Source organism: Mytilus galloprovincialis, chromosome 10, assembly GCF_965363235.1.
Source record: "Mytilus galloprovincialis chromosome 10, xbMytGall1.hap1.1, whole genome shotgun sequence".
In the NCBI taxonomy this organism is placed as follows: domain Eukaryota; kingdom Metazoa; phylum Mollusca; class Bivalvia; order Mytilida; family Mytilidae; genus Mytilus; species Mytilus galloprovincialis.
The window spans coordinates 71,915,841-71,936,922 of NC_134847.1; the positions used below are offsets into that span (position 1 = coordinate 71,915,841).

General features: G+C 31.5%; 1 protein-coding gene across 1 annotated transcript in view; it reads right to left on the reverse strand.

The window, feature by feature from the left end:
• LOC143049572 (uncharacterized) overlaps nt 1–20,754 on the reverse strand; it is a 41,258-nt gene extending 20,504 nt beyond the window's left edge. The window contains exons 1-2 of the mRNA XM_076223174.1: nt 20,637–20,754; nt 1,927–2,028 (exon numbers count right to left, since the gene is read on the reverse strand). Of these exons, the coding sequence (XP_076079289.1) occupies nt 1,927–2,028; nt 20,637–20,754 (220 nt within the window). The remainder of the gene's footprint in view (nt 1–1,926; nt 2,029–20,636) is intronic.
• Nucleotides 20,755–21,082: the final 328 nt, after the last annotated feature.

Genomic DNA, 21,082 nt, shown 5'->3' on the forward strand with positions numbered 1-21,082 from the left:
TAAGCCTCAAAATCGAAACATAGTGTAATAATTGTACAAATCATACAAGTAATCTATCTTTCTCCCGCTTAGTCAAAGATATTTTATCATATTTGTATATGATTTTTAGGTGTCCAGATGAAGTGAATGGAATAAACACGCCTGATGTAAATGACTCTACTAGTGAAAACTGATCTTTTATCATCCAATTGATACATACAAACAATTTACCAATCATGGGGCAATAAAGACATTTTCAATACTTTTAATGGCAATTAGAATTCTATCCTAAGATTCACAATATTACAGTTTGCAGCACTGAAAGGTGATAAGTGTTTCCTTCCAAATCAGATATATGAAGTTACACAAGTAATACGAAAGTTAAACACTTCCCCTTCCAACTGCTATAAGTGGGCATAAAAGTTAATTATGATCACTATTTTCTCTCATTGGTTATGATAAATCCTAAAGTGTTGCAACCTGTAACTTGCAAGACCAAATGATTTTTTTGCCAAAACGTTTTATTTTGTGTTTTTAGAAATGACACGATGCATATATAACGGCCATTTCCGTAAAAACAAGTTCAAGGACATCAATTTTACAAGCTCATTATAATAAGAAAAGAATTAAATCTTTAAGTTCCAAGGTTTTTTTTTACAGAAACGGTCGAACCGGAAACAGAATATTTTCGTCTTTTTGTTGCTATAGCAACAATTTTATTTTAATCAAAAAATTTTAAGATCATGTTTAAAAAAAAAAATATTAGCTTTTGAAATGAAATTAATCATTATGAATAATTTAATTTTAGATGCGCGTCTTCTGTTTGGTTGACAGTGTTTTGTGTATCAGCTCATAGATATAATTATATTATGTGACCGTGACGTCATCAACGTATTTCTGTTTTCAACTCCGGTTTCAGATGGAATTTAGAATTAAATTATTAGAAATGACTACAATATTTTTTTCAATTCATTCGAAATAAGATGAAAAAAATGTGGTGAATAAAGGCAACAGTAGTACACCGCTGTTTAAAACTCATAAATCGATAGAAGAAACCAAACCCGGGTTACAAACTAAAACTGAGGGAAATACATTAAATATAAGAGGAGAACAAAGACACAACATTAAAATGTTACACACACAGAAAAGAACAAAGAATTAGACAAAATCCGATGTAAATAACAAATATGACATCAAAACAATTTGGGATAGAAAAACACGTCTTATAGCAATGAGAATTCACACTCAAATATAAGAGGAAATAAACGACACAACAGAAACACAATGTTAAAATGTAACACACACGGAAACGAACTATAATATAACAATGGCATATTCCTTACTTGGTACAGGACAGTTTTTAAAGAAAAAAAATGGTGGGTTATACCTGGTTCTGTGGCATAACATTACAGGACCACAATACAAATAAATAGGAGAACATATTGTACAAAGAAACACACACGAACAAAAGCTAACAAAAGGCACCAGGTTTAAACTTTAATACGCCAGAAGTGCGACTCGTCCACACAAGACTAACCAGTGACGCCCAGATACAAAACGTTTGAAAGCCAAAACAAGTACAGAGTTGAAGTACGCGGGTTATTCAGTGTGCACCATGTTATTTATGCTATTTCTTCATAGACAGAAAAAAATATTACAGTCATTCCTTAAATGTACCACAATTGTTTGTATATGTTCTATTCAGTTTGATTTTTTTATTGACCCTTGCATACATCATTAATTAAAAAGAGTTCAAATACAATTTTAACAAAAACGTCAAAAAGCGCTATTTGGAGCTTTTCACTGGACGGGCGATGTTCGATTTTTTCATAAAATGATCGGGCACTCCTACCTAAACAAAATGATATATCATATTGGTATAATATCGTTAAGAAGAAAATCCAGGTATCATGCAAACCTTACCTTTAGTATGAGCTTAAGACTTACCAACTCCGTCTGACATGTAACCATCTGACAACAGGGTCTGTACAGTTAAAAGATCTGGATAATATCCTAATTCATGGGTAATCTCTTTGTAATTAACCGTCTCTATAAAACAATTTACATATAACATATAATCATATTATCATTTTGAAAGGTTTCGTGTTGCTCCGCCTCCAGTTTTCTAAGTGGTTAATAGAATTTTATTCTTAGTTTTTCGGCTTTTTGGGTTTTGTCGTGTCATTGTATCTCCTCGGCCTTTAAAGTTTGATAGTACCTTTGATATCTGTCGAGTAATTTTTTGTAAAATGGCAAAATTTAAGTTCCAGAAAATCTGTTTACCAACAATGATGGATAGATTAACGTTAATCACATATTAGATAAAAAGTGATTTATCAATGTCAAAATCAGATCAATTGATAAGGCAGATACAGAGTAATCAACTCCGGCTAACGGCTTTGCCTTCTTTTACACGTATTGCAACAATGTACCTTAGAAATGTGTCCTGTTATGAGGTGCCAGTTATGTCTAACTCAGTTGGAAGTGTCTGCATATCCTAATAAAATTACAATCCTGGTTTCTATGATGAGTTTATTCACATAAACTGATGAATCAGAACAATATGTAGCATATCAGTACATACCACTCATATAAACTGATGTATTCAGAACAATATATGGCATATCAGTACATACCACTCATATAAACTGATGTATTCAGAACAATATATTATGGCATATCAGTACATACCACTCATATAAACTGATGTATGCAGAACAAAATGTAGCATATCAGTACATATCACTCATATAAACTGATGTATTCAGAACAATAGGTAGCATATCAGTACATACCACTCATATAAACTGATGTATTCAGAACAATATATGGCATATCAGAAGCTAGCCAAACTCTTGCCCTCACATGTCCATCTTTGTAAGGTCCTAACAGATTTGTTGGTCCAAAATATAGCTTATCTGATCCTGCCAAAAAAAATAAAAATGAAAACATTAAAGAATAGTCAAGGAAGATATTAGAGCTTTATACTTGAGACTTAGAAAAGTACACATGGAGAAGCAAGATATTGAGAAAAGAAATCACTAAATAGTTTATTAATATCGTGCCTCCGAGGCACGTTTCGTGTTAGTTTAATCATCAATGAGCACCCAAACTTTATCAAGCCATGAATATGTAAATACGTAAATATTTAAGATGGAATTTGACTTAAAGTGAAATAAAGTGGATTAGTCAAATCACCTTAGATGGCCTCTTTAGTGTTAATATCGAGTTTCTTTAGTTTGCTGTTTGTGTTTAGTAATTTTTATATCATTCTTTTAACATACATATTTTGGTCCCTTTTGAATAAACCTGGTGCCTTTTGATAGCTATTATTTGTGTTTTTCTCTGTCCTATATGTTTTTCAATTTATTTGTATTGTATTCTTGTCATGTAATTTTGTTATTTTAATGTTATATTTAACATTGCCATAAAAGCGGGAGGTTTGGCTATCCACAAAACCAGGTTCAACCTACCATTTTTGTTCTTAAGTTGACTTGTACCAAGTCTGGAAAATGGTCATTGTTATATTATAGTTCGTTTCTGTGTGTGTTACATTTTAGTGTTGTGTTTCTGTGGTGTCGTAGTTCTCCTCTTATATTTGATGTGTTTCCCTCAGTTTTAGTTTGTAACCCGGATTTGTTTTTTCTCTCAATCGATTTATGAATTTCGAACAGCGGTATACTACTGTTGCCTTGATTTTGACTCATGAATTTTGACTCTACCTTTTGTATCTTCGTAAGTGATTTTGTTTAATGAATTGGTAATTTTGTAATTATTTTTACAGAAAGTCAGGTCAAACGAGTCTTTTGGAAATTTAATTTAATCGAAATCATTGAACCAATGCATGCATATATACAAAATTAAGTCTTACATGCATTGTTTTGTATATTTATTACACATCTATAACGTATCATAGACGTTTAATATTTCTTGAAGGGGTGTCGATCTGAAGATAATTAACTTTCGAATTTGTTTCTAAATTTAAACGGGAAAACGATAAGCATTAGAACAGTACGTACACAAAGTGACAGATAAGTGAATTGAAAGATCCACGACATTTGTCTTATATTTTCTATGCGTTCCAATTTGTTAATTAAACTATTTATTAACAGATTTAAAATGTTTTGCTGTATTTAAATTGGTTCTTTAACAATATGTTATCACTATTTGCACGTTTGCATATATTTTTTCATCACTGGTCCCCTCGTTCTGGTGCTGTGCAGTTGTAGAAGTTATAACAAGATGGTTCGTAGATAAGGTTACTGCATACTGGAAAATAGCAGCGAATTATCGTCTGGGAAACCAATAATTCAATATCGATACATTTGACAAGATTTGTATAATATTTGAAAGGAGTAGGTTCCGTAAGACCCCTTTTTGGCCCCAAAATATAGCAGTTTTACAAAATTTTGAAAAGTAGAATGCTTCTTCTACATAAATATGGGCTGTTTTTGACAATACAATGCACATATATCGGGTACTAGCAGCATTAAATCATGCTAAATTAATGAAATCTTCACAATCTTAGCATTTAAGTTAAATGTTAGACGGTTTCCGTCTTAAATGAAAGTGGCCGCATTGGTGTTTATTCATAATATTGAAATGTAAGTTGTACTTGATGATAATACATAACATATATAAAGGTTGTACTTTCAATTTTGACAAAAATCATCTGAAAAGTTACGTTTTTTGCATATTTGATAGATTTTTCGTATTTTAGCTTGAATCGGAGCGCTTTTAATGACGATATCAGTTAAAATCTTTCACATTAACTAATTGAATCAATAGAAATAGACAATTAAGTGTTTCAAAAGTGTCCAAAATCTTACGTTAGATGAACCTGAAATTTGAGGCCAAAACCGGACTTACTCCTTTATATGACTTTGATGTGTATAGGCTACAATGATGTAAAACTTGTTTGATAAATTTCAAGCACTAACATATAAAAGATTAATATATGAAGTGCCGAAAGACATGAGAAAATCAACTGAGAAAGGGTAGTTTCTGAATGTTTAGTTGGCAAAATATCAAAAAGTCTTCAAATGAAAAGGTGGAAAGACGTAAAAATCATAAAAGAATTAAAAGTCTATGATTTAAAAACAGCGACGACTATACACATCTAGAAGCTCAAAGGGACCTGTATCGCTCACCTGGTATTTTTGTTACAATTGATGCATAAAATAATGCAATCATTATACTTTTACTGTAGTTTCAAAGATATAAGCCAAAAACTGTATTTTATCCTATGTTCTATTTTTAGCCACATTTGACATGTTGTTTGGCAGGCAGGGTCATCCGACACATTTGTTTTAAAACTAGATACCCGAATGATTGTTGCCAAGTTTGATCAAAGTTGTCTCAGTAGTTTCAGAGGAGATGTTTTTGTAAAGATTACCAAAATTTACGAAAAATTGTTAAAAATTAAAAGGCAATTACTTCTGAAGGAGTCAATTAAGAATGTAATAACCGTAAACTGCAAAATTTCCTTAAAATTACTTATTGATAAACTAGACACCCCAATAATGATTGTGGGAAAAGTCGGTTAAATTTGCCCAAGTAGTTTCAGAGTAGAAGATTTTTGTAAAAGTTAACGACGACGACGAACGACGATGACGAACGACAGTGATGAGAAAAGCTCACTTGACCTTTTAGGCCAGATGAGCTAAAAAGGGGGAAAACTATAAGTAGCCAAAATAAATAACAAAAAATACCGAACTCCAATGGAAATTCAAAATGGAAATCCTTTTTTGAATAGCAAAATCAAAGCCTCAAAAACATCTAACGAATGAAAACCAACTGTCTTATTCTTGACTTAATAAATACATGCATTTACTTGAAAGAGTGGATGACACCATATTTCATAGCTTGCTTAACGTATAATTATCTATCGACGCAAGAAGCATATCATGGATAAATTGTAAATGATAAACATATATAAGCACAAAAAAGAAGAAATATAATTAACATGACAAAAAACGGCAGTACCTAGACTGTATACTTCAAAAACCATTATACAAAGTATTATTCATGAAATTGATACTGATTTTTTTCCCAAAAAGGTCTTGCTATCTTCTAATGAACTTATCTTTTATATAAAGTCCGAGTAGAGATGCAAGCTCTTAATTAACGAAAGAATACCAGATGTATATCCCATATAAAGATGATTTTGGTATATTGCTGCTAAGATAGTAACTTCAAAACTGAAAACGTATCCTTTGTCGCAGATCCTGGTAATGAGACGTACCGCTTACGTCAAATTCGAAGTATAAGTCTTAAATGAGTCGGAGGAAAGCTGTCTTATATTTCTTTAATTTCTAGTTCTGTAGGATTAACTAATGGAACCCAATCAGCAAAGTTTGGATTGTTAACGAAAAAAAACCCATCATCAACATATCTGAATGTTATATTTCACTGTTGGTTTATCTTAGTATTAGTTTAATTTACCAGTATATACTAAGCCTCCAGTGTCAGCATTGTTCTCTAAATACGGAAATGACAATTCAATATGTTGGTCATTGTACTTGTATATAACTCCGCCATAGTCTTTGAAAAGATCGTCATCTCTCTGTGAAGATCCCAATCCTGAGAAGATGTAATCCAGTCCCCCTTCATTTATTTTAACTTGCACATCAACCTTGACGGGATATTCCCGAAGGTTATGACTAATGACTAGATGTGACAAATTGACATTTTGAGCTGTGGCTTCGTACCAGGAACTGATAAAACTTGGTCTGTAAAGCAAAGATGCCTCTGTAGAAAAAAGTGAATATTAAATAAAAAAAAAAGTTTTTCAAATACATAATTATTTGATATTTTTCTTTCACTATAAGTTTATATATTGTTTAAATCTATATTTCCGAAAAAGGGATTACTTAATATGAAATTTGTTTTTATAGTTAATTACCATTCAAATTCTTGTAAAGACTGAGTTACTTGGAATCGCTTTGTTTTGGGTTATAATAATTCTTAGTTTGATTCTACCAGAAAATATACTGAAGATGATATTATCAAAAAGCTGGACTTTTTGATAAACAATATATTTATTGAGTTTGGAGAATTGATTATTCAACAGACAGTCGGTATTTCAATGGGAACTTAAAGTGCTAACCTAACTGGCCGATTTGTTTTTGTACTCGTATGAAGCAACATTCATTCATAACCTTCTAATAGACAAATACAAAAAGCTAGGAGGACTACTTCATACCTTGATCTCTTCTTTAATATGGACACAGATTGACGACTTCACATTAAAATCTATGAATAACAAGACGATACCAAGTTCCCAATTATCAATTTCCCATTTCTCAGCAGTAACATACCCTCTGCCCACACTATACGGACATCATATAAAATTATATATAAAAATCAAACGAATGGGAAACCTTTCATATTCCTGACTTTATACAGACATTCCTTATGTAGAAAAACATGGATTGAACACTTTTGCGATAGAGTTCGTTCGATATGATTTTTGTAAAGGGTTAATATACTTAAGAAATAATGCTATCGCTCAGGGTCAAATATTTGTCATAAAGGGCCAACCCGTGGTAAAATTACGATATATTCAAGCCTCCATGAATTATTTCGATTCTAATAGGACAAATACGGCTATTCTTTTGGATCGAAGCGCTCTAGGTGGAGGCTGATATTTGCCGTTCCCATAAATAAACGCACTATTCAATTGGCGTAAAAGAACGGAACAAACTGAATTAGTGACATGCTTAAACTATTTACAATAATGTATTTAAATAGTTTAGGATGAATTTAATGATAATTTACTTATATGTCTTATATGTTTAAAAAAAATTGGCTTATATCACTTTTAGTATCGTTTGTTAACGTTTTCTTGTTGTGATGATTTTCGGTTTCACAAGCGTGTATTTTCCCGTAAAATGCTTATATTCTGACGTCGTTGTTCTATGACGTCGGGTAGCTCATTCATTAAAATACATATGACGTGGAAGTACAATAGGAACAGCCCTAACAATATATTCATATTTTCCAACGTGTGTGTACTCAAAGCGTTTGAAGGACGTCATGTTAGAATTAGGGTTATCAAAGCTTATCATGTGATATAACAGAATAATTTAAAATAACACTTACCAGCGTTCAGACATCGATATAACGTAAGAATATTTACGATAAATGATTGCCTTTGCATTCCTAAAATAGCGCCTTTAACATTCATATTGTTTTGAAATAAACTGACGATGGTTAGAAGAATTACGCAATCAAAAAGCATTCATTGTAAACCATTTCCATATTGCTGATTTTGTTCAATTATTTTTCATATTTTATCTGTTCATGCTGTTCGGTGTGAGCCAAGGCTCCGTGTTTCAGTGACTCAGTTATTTAATAACAGATACAGTGTACATAGAATTGTTTTATATTAAGTATATGTGATGAAAACGATAATTTGAACAATAACTTAATTAATAAGGATGCTAAGTAATCATATAAGGGAATGACACTATGTTTTGTCAATAATAAAATTAACAGTAATATGGTCTTAAATTACCAGTGGCACAATCAAACCATTAGCCAGTTCAAATGATTTTGTTTGATCTACATAATGCATTCTTATTGTAAACTTTCATTCGATCAATGGTCTTTTTAAAACTAACGATTGATTTGACATGTTTCTATGTACCTTTCTTTTCTTTTAACACTCAATAATGTTGTAATGTACTTTTATTCCAAATATATGTGTTCTTTGTAATATAAACACGAAAACGGGTCCTACATGATTAAGCTGAAGGATAAATAAACCACATCACCATAAGAATCATGCTATGCAATCCCGTAAGTTTTTTTCAGCTCCAGTCAATTTAAAAAAAATCCTAATTAACGGATTTAGTAACGGTTGTTAGTAATTTGTGTTAACAAAACAATTACTATAATAATTTTTCAGTTGTTCTTAAATTATATTACTGAAGTAAAGCATCATTGATGACATATAGATTTCACCACTGCAAGAAGTGTTTTCCGATATTTCACAACTCGAGACAATATAATTTTTAATATTTAAAGCGCGAGGCTTGCCGAGCCTTTAAAATAATAAATGTAACTGTTGAGAGTTGAGAAATGTCGTAATACACGAGCTATAGTGGCGGAATCTGTTTCTTAAATGATATTTTCTTCCCTTTTTCAAAGATATTTTGGAAAGCTTAGTTCTTTATATGTGACATCATCAGACATGGATGCCTTTGTTCCTGAAGTCACACTAGGAAATTTCAGAAGAAATCAAGAAAATTTGACATCATAATGTAATTTCAACCAATCATTTGCCGAAAAAAATAATTTACAAGTAAGGAGAAATATTTTTCTCACACCGATGAAGAAATATGAAAAAAATGAGAGAAAATACTATAGCGATTGATTAAGAATTTTTAAACAACGTAAGATGGATCAAAACGAGCATCATCCTTCAAAAGAAAAAGAAAAAGACAACAAAAGGAAACGAAATAAATCGTCACATTTCTCGTAAATTATATCAAGTTTGTGTAATAAAGAAGATGATTTGCACAAGCACTGAATAATTAATGCTGCTTTAAAGAAAACAAACGACTTTTGTCGATACTAAAACTCACAGTAACAAGTAATATATATATTTTAGTTTGTATTTCATTTATGTTAAAATTTTACCAATCCATTAAGTTACAAATGAAGTTAAATACGAAAAGCCGAAAGAAACACATTAACTTCAAAACGTACAAGACAAGAAGCGTTCACAGAGTAAGGGTTGCCTGCATCACACGTTATGTGAATCCATTTCGGGTGAAAATGACACAAATAAGAACAAAATATACATATAATCGGTAGTTTACTTAAGGATGTATTCTTCTGACTTTTCAGTCTCGTTCAGTCTCGTTGAAATCTCGTTCTTGAATTATTTCCAAAGCATGTGATAGAAGTGGAAAATATCAATGAATTTTAAAAATATTATAAGCAAACATAAATCTGTGAAAAAATTGTGTATTTACAATTAATGGTTTTTGCGTAATCTAGTTTTCAAATTTTACGACCAATCAAGTCAGTATTTTTAGCCAAAATTTTGAGAAAATGGGTGAGGGATACAAAAAAGGATTTTACAAGAATCATGTACATCCCATATCATTTTGGTCTTTTCAAATTTCTTAGATATGTCTTTTTTCATTCATTTATAACAAAAAAGTTGAAATAATATGCATTTTGTTCTTAAAACTGAGAAAAATCACAAAAATACAAAATTGACAGCATAGTAAATTTCACACAAAAAAGCGTCAAAATATGATAAAACTTTCTTATATTAACACCTACCTATAGATTTTGTAAGTAAAATTTATTCAGATTGATCCACTTCATCTTTATAGAAAGTATGAGAAAAAGTTTAATTGTGGAACTGTGATTTTTTTCATGATAATAGCCCAAAAATAGGTAAAAATCGATGAAAACTGGGAAAATCATCAAAATTGGGCATTTTCAAAGGGCCGTAGCAAAAAAAGAAGTGCACCACCATATGATTTTTTCTTCATCAATTATTTTGTTACAGTCTTATAAACCCAAAAATCAGGTTAAGAAAAAAAGTTTAATTCTAGAAATTTTTGGCTCCTCAGAGGTGTACATCCTTAAAAGACGATTTTTATTGTACTAACAGACCCGGAACAATGAAAACATGTCGCCTTTGAATTGACAAAAGAACGTATCGTATCGGTCTACGCATTTGTTATGGTGACTGTAAAACATTATGTAGTGTCGATTTGTCGTATTTCTGCATAACTCTATTGGATATAAAAAAAAGCAGATGTGGTATGATTGCCAATGAGACAACTCTACACAAGAGACCAAAATAACGCAGCAATTAACAACTATAGGCCACCGTACGGCCTTCAACCATGAGAAAAGCCCATACCGCATAGTCAGCTATAAAAGGCCCCGAAATGACAATGTAAAACAATTTAAACGAGAAAACCAACGGCCTAATTTATGTACAAAAATTGAACGAAAAACAAATATGTAACACATAAACAAACGACAACCACTGAATTTCAGGCTCCTGATTTGGGACAGGCACGTACAATGTGACGCAGTTTTTGTTACAGAAGCACACTTATTGACGAGGTCCGTATATTGTGAATATACACTTGCGTAATGTATTAAATTTGAGAATGCCATACGATTGTTCGCTGGGATAAATGATGTATAGAACTTACTATAATATAGGGTATTGAGAAACATCATTAATATATCTGAAAATGATATGAATGAACTTTGTTGTATGAGTTTTTCTTCTCCTTAAACACGCGTAACTTTTCCATAGTGTTTCATACTTCTCAGAGTATAAACCTGTGAAAATAAGGTTTTTTTTCATCGACCAGCACTGTAGGATTGTACAGATTGTTGCAATGCCTTTATTTCGTGCGATATATGTTGCTCATTTGTGTTTGTTTTTGACTTAACTTTCTCATCTATAGCTTGGATAGTTTTTGTTACTTTGGTTATTTCCTTGGTGTTTATTTCACACTTTTTTTTCGTTTCGTCAAAAATGTTACTTATGCCTTCAACGTCTGTTTCAAGTTGACCACATGTTTGTCGGATTTATGTTACGTCGTTTTATACTGTACGAACTTTGTAACCGTGGGAGAGTATACTAGATTTTAGTTCTTCAATACCTTCGACACCGTTCTCACTTTTTTGTAGCTTTTTATATATGCTTGTCACAAGCCCGATGAGGAGATTTAACATATTCCTGCCCATGGTCCGACTCCAAAAATAGTTCTACTCTCTTTAAGGAGTTTGGAAGTCTCACTTAATGACATTTTTACTGTAGCTAACGGATACGGTAATTATATGCAAGTTTAAAGGTCAATTTGCATAATCAATATTCGTGAATACCTTACTACAGATGATACACATAGGTTTAAAAATCTGTATGGCCTGAGGTCACAATGAGCATTACTCAGTTGAAAAATAAACAGGGTCTTATTGACTTATGAAAATCATCTTCACACAATCTATATTGTTTTTTAAACTACGAAAATGTATTCTTTGATAAATAAAACAACTCCTACCGAAGTTTCAGGAATATTCATTAGTTAAATCCTGCCTTTTAGGCCAAAAAATCTCAGAGCTCAGAACTAACACTGTCAATAATACATGTTACTATTGAATATGTATTTTAAATTGGTAATCGCAAAATCAAAAATCCTCTGACTGACATTAATAAAAAATCAGCCACTTTGTAAATTTAAGGAAAACAAACTAACAATATTGTCTTTAATAGAAATATTATTCATACAGCATACCATAGGATTATAAGGTTTATGAGTTGCATTTCTACCAAATCATGAGCTTACATGTGTTATTTTGTAATTGAGGACATTGGTATTCCACATTTATGCCATATATATATTTAATCAGCCGAAATTAGAATGTTATCTTTTTTTGCAAAGGCTGTCCCCATATATTTGTGTACAAATGTGAAAGGTGAAAATTCAAGTCATTTATGGAACTGGATATGCTTAATGCATTTTTTGGGACAATTTTCAAACTTTACCGACATTATCAAGTACTCATTCACACTTATTTATTAAATTTGGGGCCAAAATGTCGAGAACAGTACTCCCCTATATGGGGACAGCCTTTGCAAAAAAAGATAACACTCTAATTTCGGCTGATTAAATATAAATATATATTTACTTATGTCAAATACTTTATTAGTAGTGAGGAAAGCTTCAACAACAAAATATTTACTAAATGCCGTTATGACTGAAATTCTAAGATATTATATGCATCGAAAAGCAGCTTCCCTTAAATCGTGAATTTTATCTTTATCAACCTTGTCTTGAACATTTTTATACATGATATAATTTGTAACACCAAAAATTATCGACAGCTTAAGGTCTGAAAATTAATGGCAAATTTTGTAACTATTTTTTGTCTAAGTGTGTATCTTCGTATCGCTATGGTATTTATTACCAGATGAAAGATTCGATCTACATAGGGCCTCCACTTAAAAAAACCCTCATAAATCAGACATGACAAAATGTGAAACAATCAAAAGACCAACACACCTAGTTTTTGTACAAAACGATAAACGAAAAACAAATATTATCCGCATCAAACAATGACAACAACTGAATTATAACATATGGCAGGAACAAACATGTTTACAAAGCACTCTGACCTGTTATAATGAAGTTGAAGTTTAATTATTCGTCTTTATCCTAATACATGTTGCATAAATTTTCCCTCAATTTACAAAAAAAAAAAAATATCACTAATGAATGACTTGTTAGACGTAATGTAATTATCATAGATCGATGATTTAAACAAAGTTATAACTATTGGTTACGTGTGAATGCACATTTGAATTACTGGCTTATTCAATAGAGGAGTGAGAGTCTAGGAAAATGGACTTTTCTGTATTTTTATGCTACAGTACACTAAAAGACACACTAATATCATATAGATATAAACACGCGTTGAAAATGTGAACGAAAATAAGCGAAAATATTAAACAAAGTAAAATATAGTATATACGTTGAAAACCTATGATTTGAGCGCAAATGGCAAATATCTAGAAAGCTTAATTGTTTCTTTGCTCAACTCCTGTATATTACAAGTGGAGCAACCATATCATTTATGTTCTATCATGATAATCACAATCAGCGGTACTTTCATTAAGATTTGTGTCACATGTCGGTTCAAATTATATCCCAAATTTTGAAATTCGAAACTACGTTAACAGTAGCATCATAAATTAAAGAAAAATAATATGTCCAAGTTTGATCAATACACATGAAAAAATAGATCTCTTAAACCTGAAAATAGTTTAATATAGTATCACCAAACAACAATGATGATAATATAGATGTTTTATGAAGTTTTTATGTTATAAAATTACAAAGTTTACATGAATTCTAATACAGTACAATTATAGATAAAAAAGGTTTTCAATATACAATAATACATGAACTTTCAAGAAGCACAAAGAAAAAAAAAAGAAAGAAAAAAAAAGAACGCTTATACAAAATGTGAAAATCTCAATTTCTTCTCGAATTCTTTTTTGTTAAGCTTGATAAAGTTATATTTTGATGCCAGTATCTGGTATTTTCTAGTAGTAAATGTATATAAAAAGTATTATTCGGCATACAAAATGTGTTTGTTCTTCAAAGTATTTACATTGTAATTGGAAATGAACTTGATTGCTTATTTCATTTTTGTAGAAAGTATGCATAGCCTTTTGCGTCCTTTCATATTTTCCCATCTACCTGTGGTTTATTTCCCGAAATTCACATGATTAAAAACAAAACTTTTTCATAAAATTTTCAAAGTAAACTTTAGAGGATTTCTTTAATTAAGAAAATTGTGTCAGCAATAACAGCAAAACTATTGGACCACACCAACTATCAACACATACACAATGCATTCATATTACAGTTCTAAGTGGCATTGGCTGTTTGTTTTTGTCAATCTTGTTTAATATCATTACGGAGAGCCTTTCATTTGTTGATACTTCTGGAACAGCATAGGTGTTTAAGCAACGTCATCAGATCCGGTAAAGTAATTATTCCTATAAATACAGTAACACATATTACGCCAGTAATACCTATAACTTTGGAAGATAGCCTCTTGTCTTTCACACTTATTAAGGATCTTCTGTATGCTGATGTGTCCTTCCGTTGAACTCGTATGTTGTTTAATACTTCTTCAATATCTTCGTAACTTCCTTTTGTTTGTTGTTTTGATTCTAAAAAGTTGAATCAAATAATATACAAATAATGTAAAACGTATGCAATCAGTGTATTACCTTTATTTCATAAAATAGAGAACAAAAATGTTGAATGTGTCAAAGAGACAACAGCCCTACAAAAGAGAGCCGCGGTGTAGTGGTTAGTGCATCGGACTACTAACACAAAGGTTCCTGGTTCGATTCCCGTTCCGGGATGATAATTTCAGGGACTAAACTTTTGGCTCTCCCTTGGAACCATTTTCGAGTATGGTCTTGAGGAAACGATGATAGTCCGTTGGAAGGGGACAATAAATGGCTGACCCGTGTTAAGGGAGAGACATATCTCTTGCACGTAAAAAACACCCTTGTAGATTTTGAAAAAGAGCAGGCTAGTGCCGCAACAAGGCAGCACTCGCACCCTCGAAGTGGAAAGGGATTAATATAAGTTCCAATAACTTGTTTCCCAATCCACTATAAATAAATATGTTTAAAACTAAAACTAAAAACCATATCAAAGATCAAAACAAACAAAAAAACAGCCAAATGCCACCAAAGGGTCTTAAACACAGCGAGAAAAATCCTCACTCGGACCCGAGATTCAGCTGGTCCCTAAACACAAATGTGTACTAGTTCAATAAAATGAATTAAAATAATAAAAAACACACTCACTAGACTTACAGAGGCCAGAGTCTCCTGACTAAGGACAGGCGCAAAAATGCGACAGGGTTAAACATGTTTTGTGAGATCTAAACCCTCCCCTATTCTTCTAGCCAATGTAATTTAAACAAACACACAACAATAAGGACAGTAAAACTAAATTCTTTTCAATATAAAACACATACATAGTGTTGTGATAAAACGTATATGAATGTAGAATCCATATATAGGGAACACTAGAATGATAGCTCATAAACAGCACAAATAAAAGTTAATCCTACACATTTTAAGAAACGTTCCCTACCATGCCAAAATACAATACAGTTATCTCCTAATTCTAATGCAACAACGTTTGTAACGTTCATTTTGATTAGATAACGTCACTTATTTACATGAGATCAATTGACAATTGATGCTATGGGACGTAAACGCAAGCGCAGACGGCATATGACAAATTTTAAATACTTGTTTTAACGTTGATTTCTGTCAGTCTCATTAGAATGGAGATAACAATATTGTATTTTAAGCTCCGACAGCATCATTTAGGGATTTGATGATCGCAGATATCACCTTAATATGTCTACTTGATTGATATGTTATGAATATTGACTTCTTACTATATATATGTTATGAGTTGAAATAACGTTTCAAATGCAAAATGAAGAAGTCCAAAACTGTCAGGTAGTAATGTTTTATTTAAGCTACCATTTTAGTTTCGGAAAAGATGTTTTAAAAATCAGTTTTTAGCATATTTCAATTAATATTTTTGAAATTTTATAATTACGTTTAATACATATTTTGATATTATTATGTTGATGTAATGTACGTATACTATTCATGCAAAATCAAAGAGAGGCGAAAAACACCAAAAGGACATCCAAATTATAAGTCGAAAATTAACTGATCACATCCTGGCTAAAAAGGAATAAGACAAACAAACAAACGGCTTTACGCAAAACACATCAAAGAAAGTTTTAGACTGAGCAACGCAAACCACACAAATACTAGGGGTCACATCAGGTGCTCGCGAAGTGTTGGCAGATCCTTCTCCACATGTTGCGCTAATCGTGTTGCTCCTGTTAGTACAAACCTTCACATGGGGTAACGTATACTTTCTTTTGGTCAAGCGAAGAACTTCGAATGGGCAAGATTGGGATCTTTGAATACATTTGCCTCGATTGGCTATCGCAAGCTTACGATTTACATGTATAAAGTTATGATTGTAATGCTGTGTCTCTATCCAAGAAATATCATATATTTACATAAATATTACATTTTAAATTTGAAACAACATTCAATGAACATCTATGATCATTATGTAATGCACGTATAGTTACAATGTAAATCCATAAAAACTCGTCTTTATTTTAAGCTTTACCTTTACAAGTGGGAACAAATCCACTCCATTGGCCGTTCCTACAACATATCATCGTCAAGTCCCCGCTACTATGGGAGTACCCGGGTTTACATGTATAGACAGTACTATCTCCATACCTCAAACCAGTAACATTAAAAGTAGCATTTCCAACTGTTTCTGGGTATGGACATTCTGAATCATCTTTATAATAAAAAGGAAAATGGAGTTGCAATTAACAATTGAAAAGTAAGAAGAAGCTTAACTCCCAATGCAACATTTGCAAAAGTTGTGACTTGCTTATAAATGAACTGTTAAAAAAGCTACGTCGCTACTTAAAAAATTTCAAGTGATGTTTAATATATATTTTGACGGGTTTTGCCAACAGAAAAGATTCGAATAGTTCAAGATTGGATCGTCGATTATATATATATATATATATATATATACCTTTATAAAATATCATATTATATAAACGTATGTTAAAAAGAATAACTAATGTACAGAATTCGACCTTAAGATTAATCACTAATATAATGAAATGTTATCAACCAGCGAAACGTGTGGTAAACAACTTTTAGACTCCTAACTTGGTACATGCATTCTCCGAAGAAAAGGTTTTATGGTTAAATTAACCTCCTTCTTGATTGATAGTTATTTATAGTTTCGCTAAATGAAGAAATGCGATATTTAATTAATATCATATACCAGCGTCACTGATGAGTCCTACGTAGACGAAACGTGCGTCGGGCGTATCAAATTATAAGCCTGGTACCTTTGATAAATATATTTTACTTTGATTGTTTATGATAATACATTACAAATTATGCTCTGAACGTAATGCCCACAAAATAAAAAAACCCACAATCGATACAAGTATTCTCAACAAATGTTTATGAATTTACCAATACAAGCGGGAACTATTCCACTCCATTGGCTCTTCTGACTACAGACCCTCGTCAAATTCCCGCCACCATGTGAGTACCCGGAGTTACATGTATAAACAATACTATCTCCATACCTCAAACCTGTAACCTTAAAAGTAGAATTTCCGACCGTTTCTGGGTAAGGACATTCAGAAACATCTGTAATATATCCACAAAATTGTAAGATATCAACTATCATTTTTAGATAGGAGCAAGACCTATCCGGCAAAATTTAAAATTCATAATAAGGAATTCATAAGTAGCTACTTTGTTACTCGAAAAAGGTTAGAAGACATATATATTTTTACTAACAGAAAGAAAACTTTTCAAACGATTCTAAAATAGATTCCAATTTCAAATGTATGTAATAATTTGCATTACGTATGTTCTGAAATATGTTTTCATTTTTAATTCAAATTTTTTATAAATTGCAAAAAACAGCCATCATTTTACAATACATGGAACACCTGTCATGCAAAAATTTAAATTGATAATAATGTACTCTTGAGTAGATTCTGGGTTATCTGGCAAACTTTAGGTGACGTGTATGTTTATTAACAGTAGAAGACATTTCAAATGGATATCCATAATACAAATGCCTTTTTAGATTATCATTACGTTTGCTATACGCTTAATAATACTGCGTCGTATCTATAAATTCTCGAATATATTACTAGTTCATAAATGTAATTTTTTGGTTTAAATGTAAACAAACACAAATAAAATAATATTATTGCTCTTTGTCCTTTACAAGTTAAATTCAAGCCAAACCAAAAACAGTTTGCAATTTTAAAGTGTTGAAAGACTTATACAAGCGGGCACAATTCCACTCCATTGGCCGTTATGACTACAGACCCTCGTCAAATCCCCACCTCCATGAAAGTACCCGGATTTACATGTATAAACAGTACTCTCCAGTAATCTCCATACCTCAAACCGGAAACGTAAAAAGTAGCATTTCCGACTGTTTCTGGGTATGGACATTTGGACAATTCTGTAAAGAATATTATTTGATTTTGCCATTTGGTTAGGGACTTTCGTTTTGAATTTTCCTAAGAGTTCAGTACTTTTGTGATATTACTTTTTAAGATTAAGGTGTAGAACAGATTTACAATATAATATGAATACGAACAATAACATTACAGGCGGCAACCCAGTTGAAATAGAACAAACGATTTGAAGTTCTTTGTTAGAGAAGGCGATAAATGCTTACTGTAATGTTTACTATAGTAACAAAATTTTTAAAAGTTAATAGAAACAAATAAAACGACAATTTTCTTCTCAATTACGAAGTGTTTTATTTCAAAAACACCATTTGCATTAGTTTTTAATTTATCTTTTACATAGTAATGCAGAACAATTAGATATCAAGTCGACGACATGGGTATCTATCAAGTTGGATGTAGAAAATGCATAACCTCCGATTTTTTATTTTTTTTTTACCACGGACGAAGAACATATCAATCTATTAGTTCAGTAATTTTCGTGTCTGCCCTTCCATTATGTGACTCAAGAAAAAATTCCAAAAATGAGTAACAATTGTATCAAAAAGAGAAAAACAAGTGCACTTTTTTTATGTTTTTTTGCGTGTTTGAGGTGTATATTTTGTCTTTAAAACGTACAAAACAAGAGTATTTGACATATCATTTCGCTTCAGATTCTATCATTTTTATAAATCAAAGCTACAGGTTGACTTTATAACATGAAAAAAATCACAGTACGAAAAGATGAAATATATAGGTCAAGTGAAATACCTATCTAATGAATCACAAAAACAGAGTAGGTGTGTTCGAATAGCTATTTTTTTTTACTAAAAGTACTTGACGACAGTCTTTTAATTTGGATGATGAAAATATCTTCGATATAAATTTTTGTGTGTGATAACTAGGGTTTATAATCTTAAACCACTGAACATTTGTAGTCTGCCCTTCCACAAAATATTTAATTAGAATTTCTTTAATGTTTAAGAATTTTTGAAAATTCCACCTTACAACCGATCAGACAATTGTTTTAAGTTGAATCAATGCAGACAAGATAATTAACTGATGCTCATTAGCTAGTAGATACATTTGTTTTAAAATACAACTGACACATAAGGATCGTAATGGTGCTATATGGATAAATTTATCGGTTTTCAAGAGATAAATTGGCAGCGCGTCATCCCTACAATGGCTTCCATTTCTACGATTGTGAAAATGAACTGGCGTAATGGGGAGATAATTTTGACAAAGTAGAACCCTGACTGATTAATTTTGAGAATGATACTAGTGACTTCTCAAGTAATGTGACTTTGTTAACTGGACAAAGTTAAATAATGTGCATATTTTTCTTAAAAAACTGAATAAGATTCAAATTGTTCTAAAATGAATCTCTAATAACATATGTATTTATGATTTTCAATACGTATGCAATATGGTAAATAATGCTACATTCACAAGTTAAATATAAATATATAACAAATTTTAAATATCTAAACTAAATATCTTTGCCCTTCGTATAATTTATTGTGGATTTTTCTATTTTTTGGCCTCCAGTCATACTGAAGAGACATTTATTGTCGAAATGTGCATCTGGTCAGAAAACTTGTATTGCCAATATGCTTTGTCGTTTTTTTTTTGTTGCCTCTGTAGTTAAACATCACATCATTGTGTTATTGTGCCATGGTAAATGTCTTTTAAAAAAAATTCGTTTGTTTTCATTGTGATTAAGATCATAATACAATGTTGACGTCTGTGCCTTTTTTTGTGGACATTTTGTCTATTGTTTCTGTTTGTTTTGTTCGCACATCGTTTTCGGTATGATGGAATTATGTACGTACAAAGTGGTTATAAAGCCAGGTTAAATCCACCATTGTTTACCTTAAAAAGTGCGTATACCTAGTCGTCAGGAATATAACAGTCGTTGTACATTCGTTTGATGTGTTTGAGCGTTTGATTTTGACATTTGATAATAAAATACGTACATTAATCCTCAATACATGTCTACCGTAAAGAATATACGGACTTACCTATGCAAGCTGGAACACTACCACTCCATTGTCGGTTGCTTTCACAAATCCTCGTTAAATCTCCGCCAACATTGGAGTACCCGGATATACATAAATAAACTGTTTGATCTCCATTCATCACACCAGTGACGTTAAAAGTTGCATTTCCGATTGTTTCTGGGTATGGACATTCTTCAACACATTAAGAAGATCTAATGTACTATTTTGTATTGTTAGACGATTAAAATATATTTGTAATCAACCATTTTAAAAGACAAACTTCAAATACAATATACATAACGTTATTACTTTAATTCTTTACAAGCTATTCATTTAGTTACCTATCACATAGTAGGTGTCGTTTACGTTTTCTCTGAACGATGCTCTAGTTATAACTCATAAAAATGAAAATGCATACGAATAATATACATATATAAAATATGTATACATCATTTTTATCGATTTCG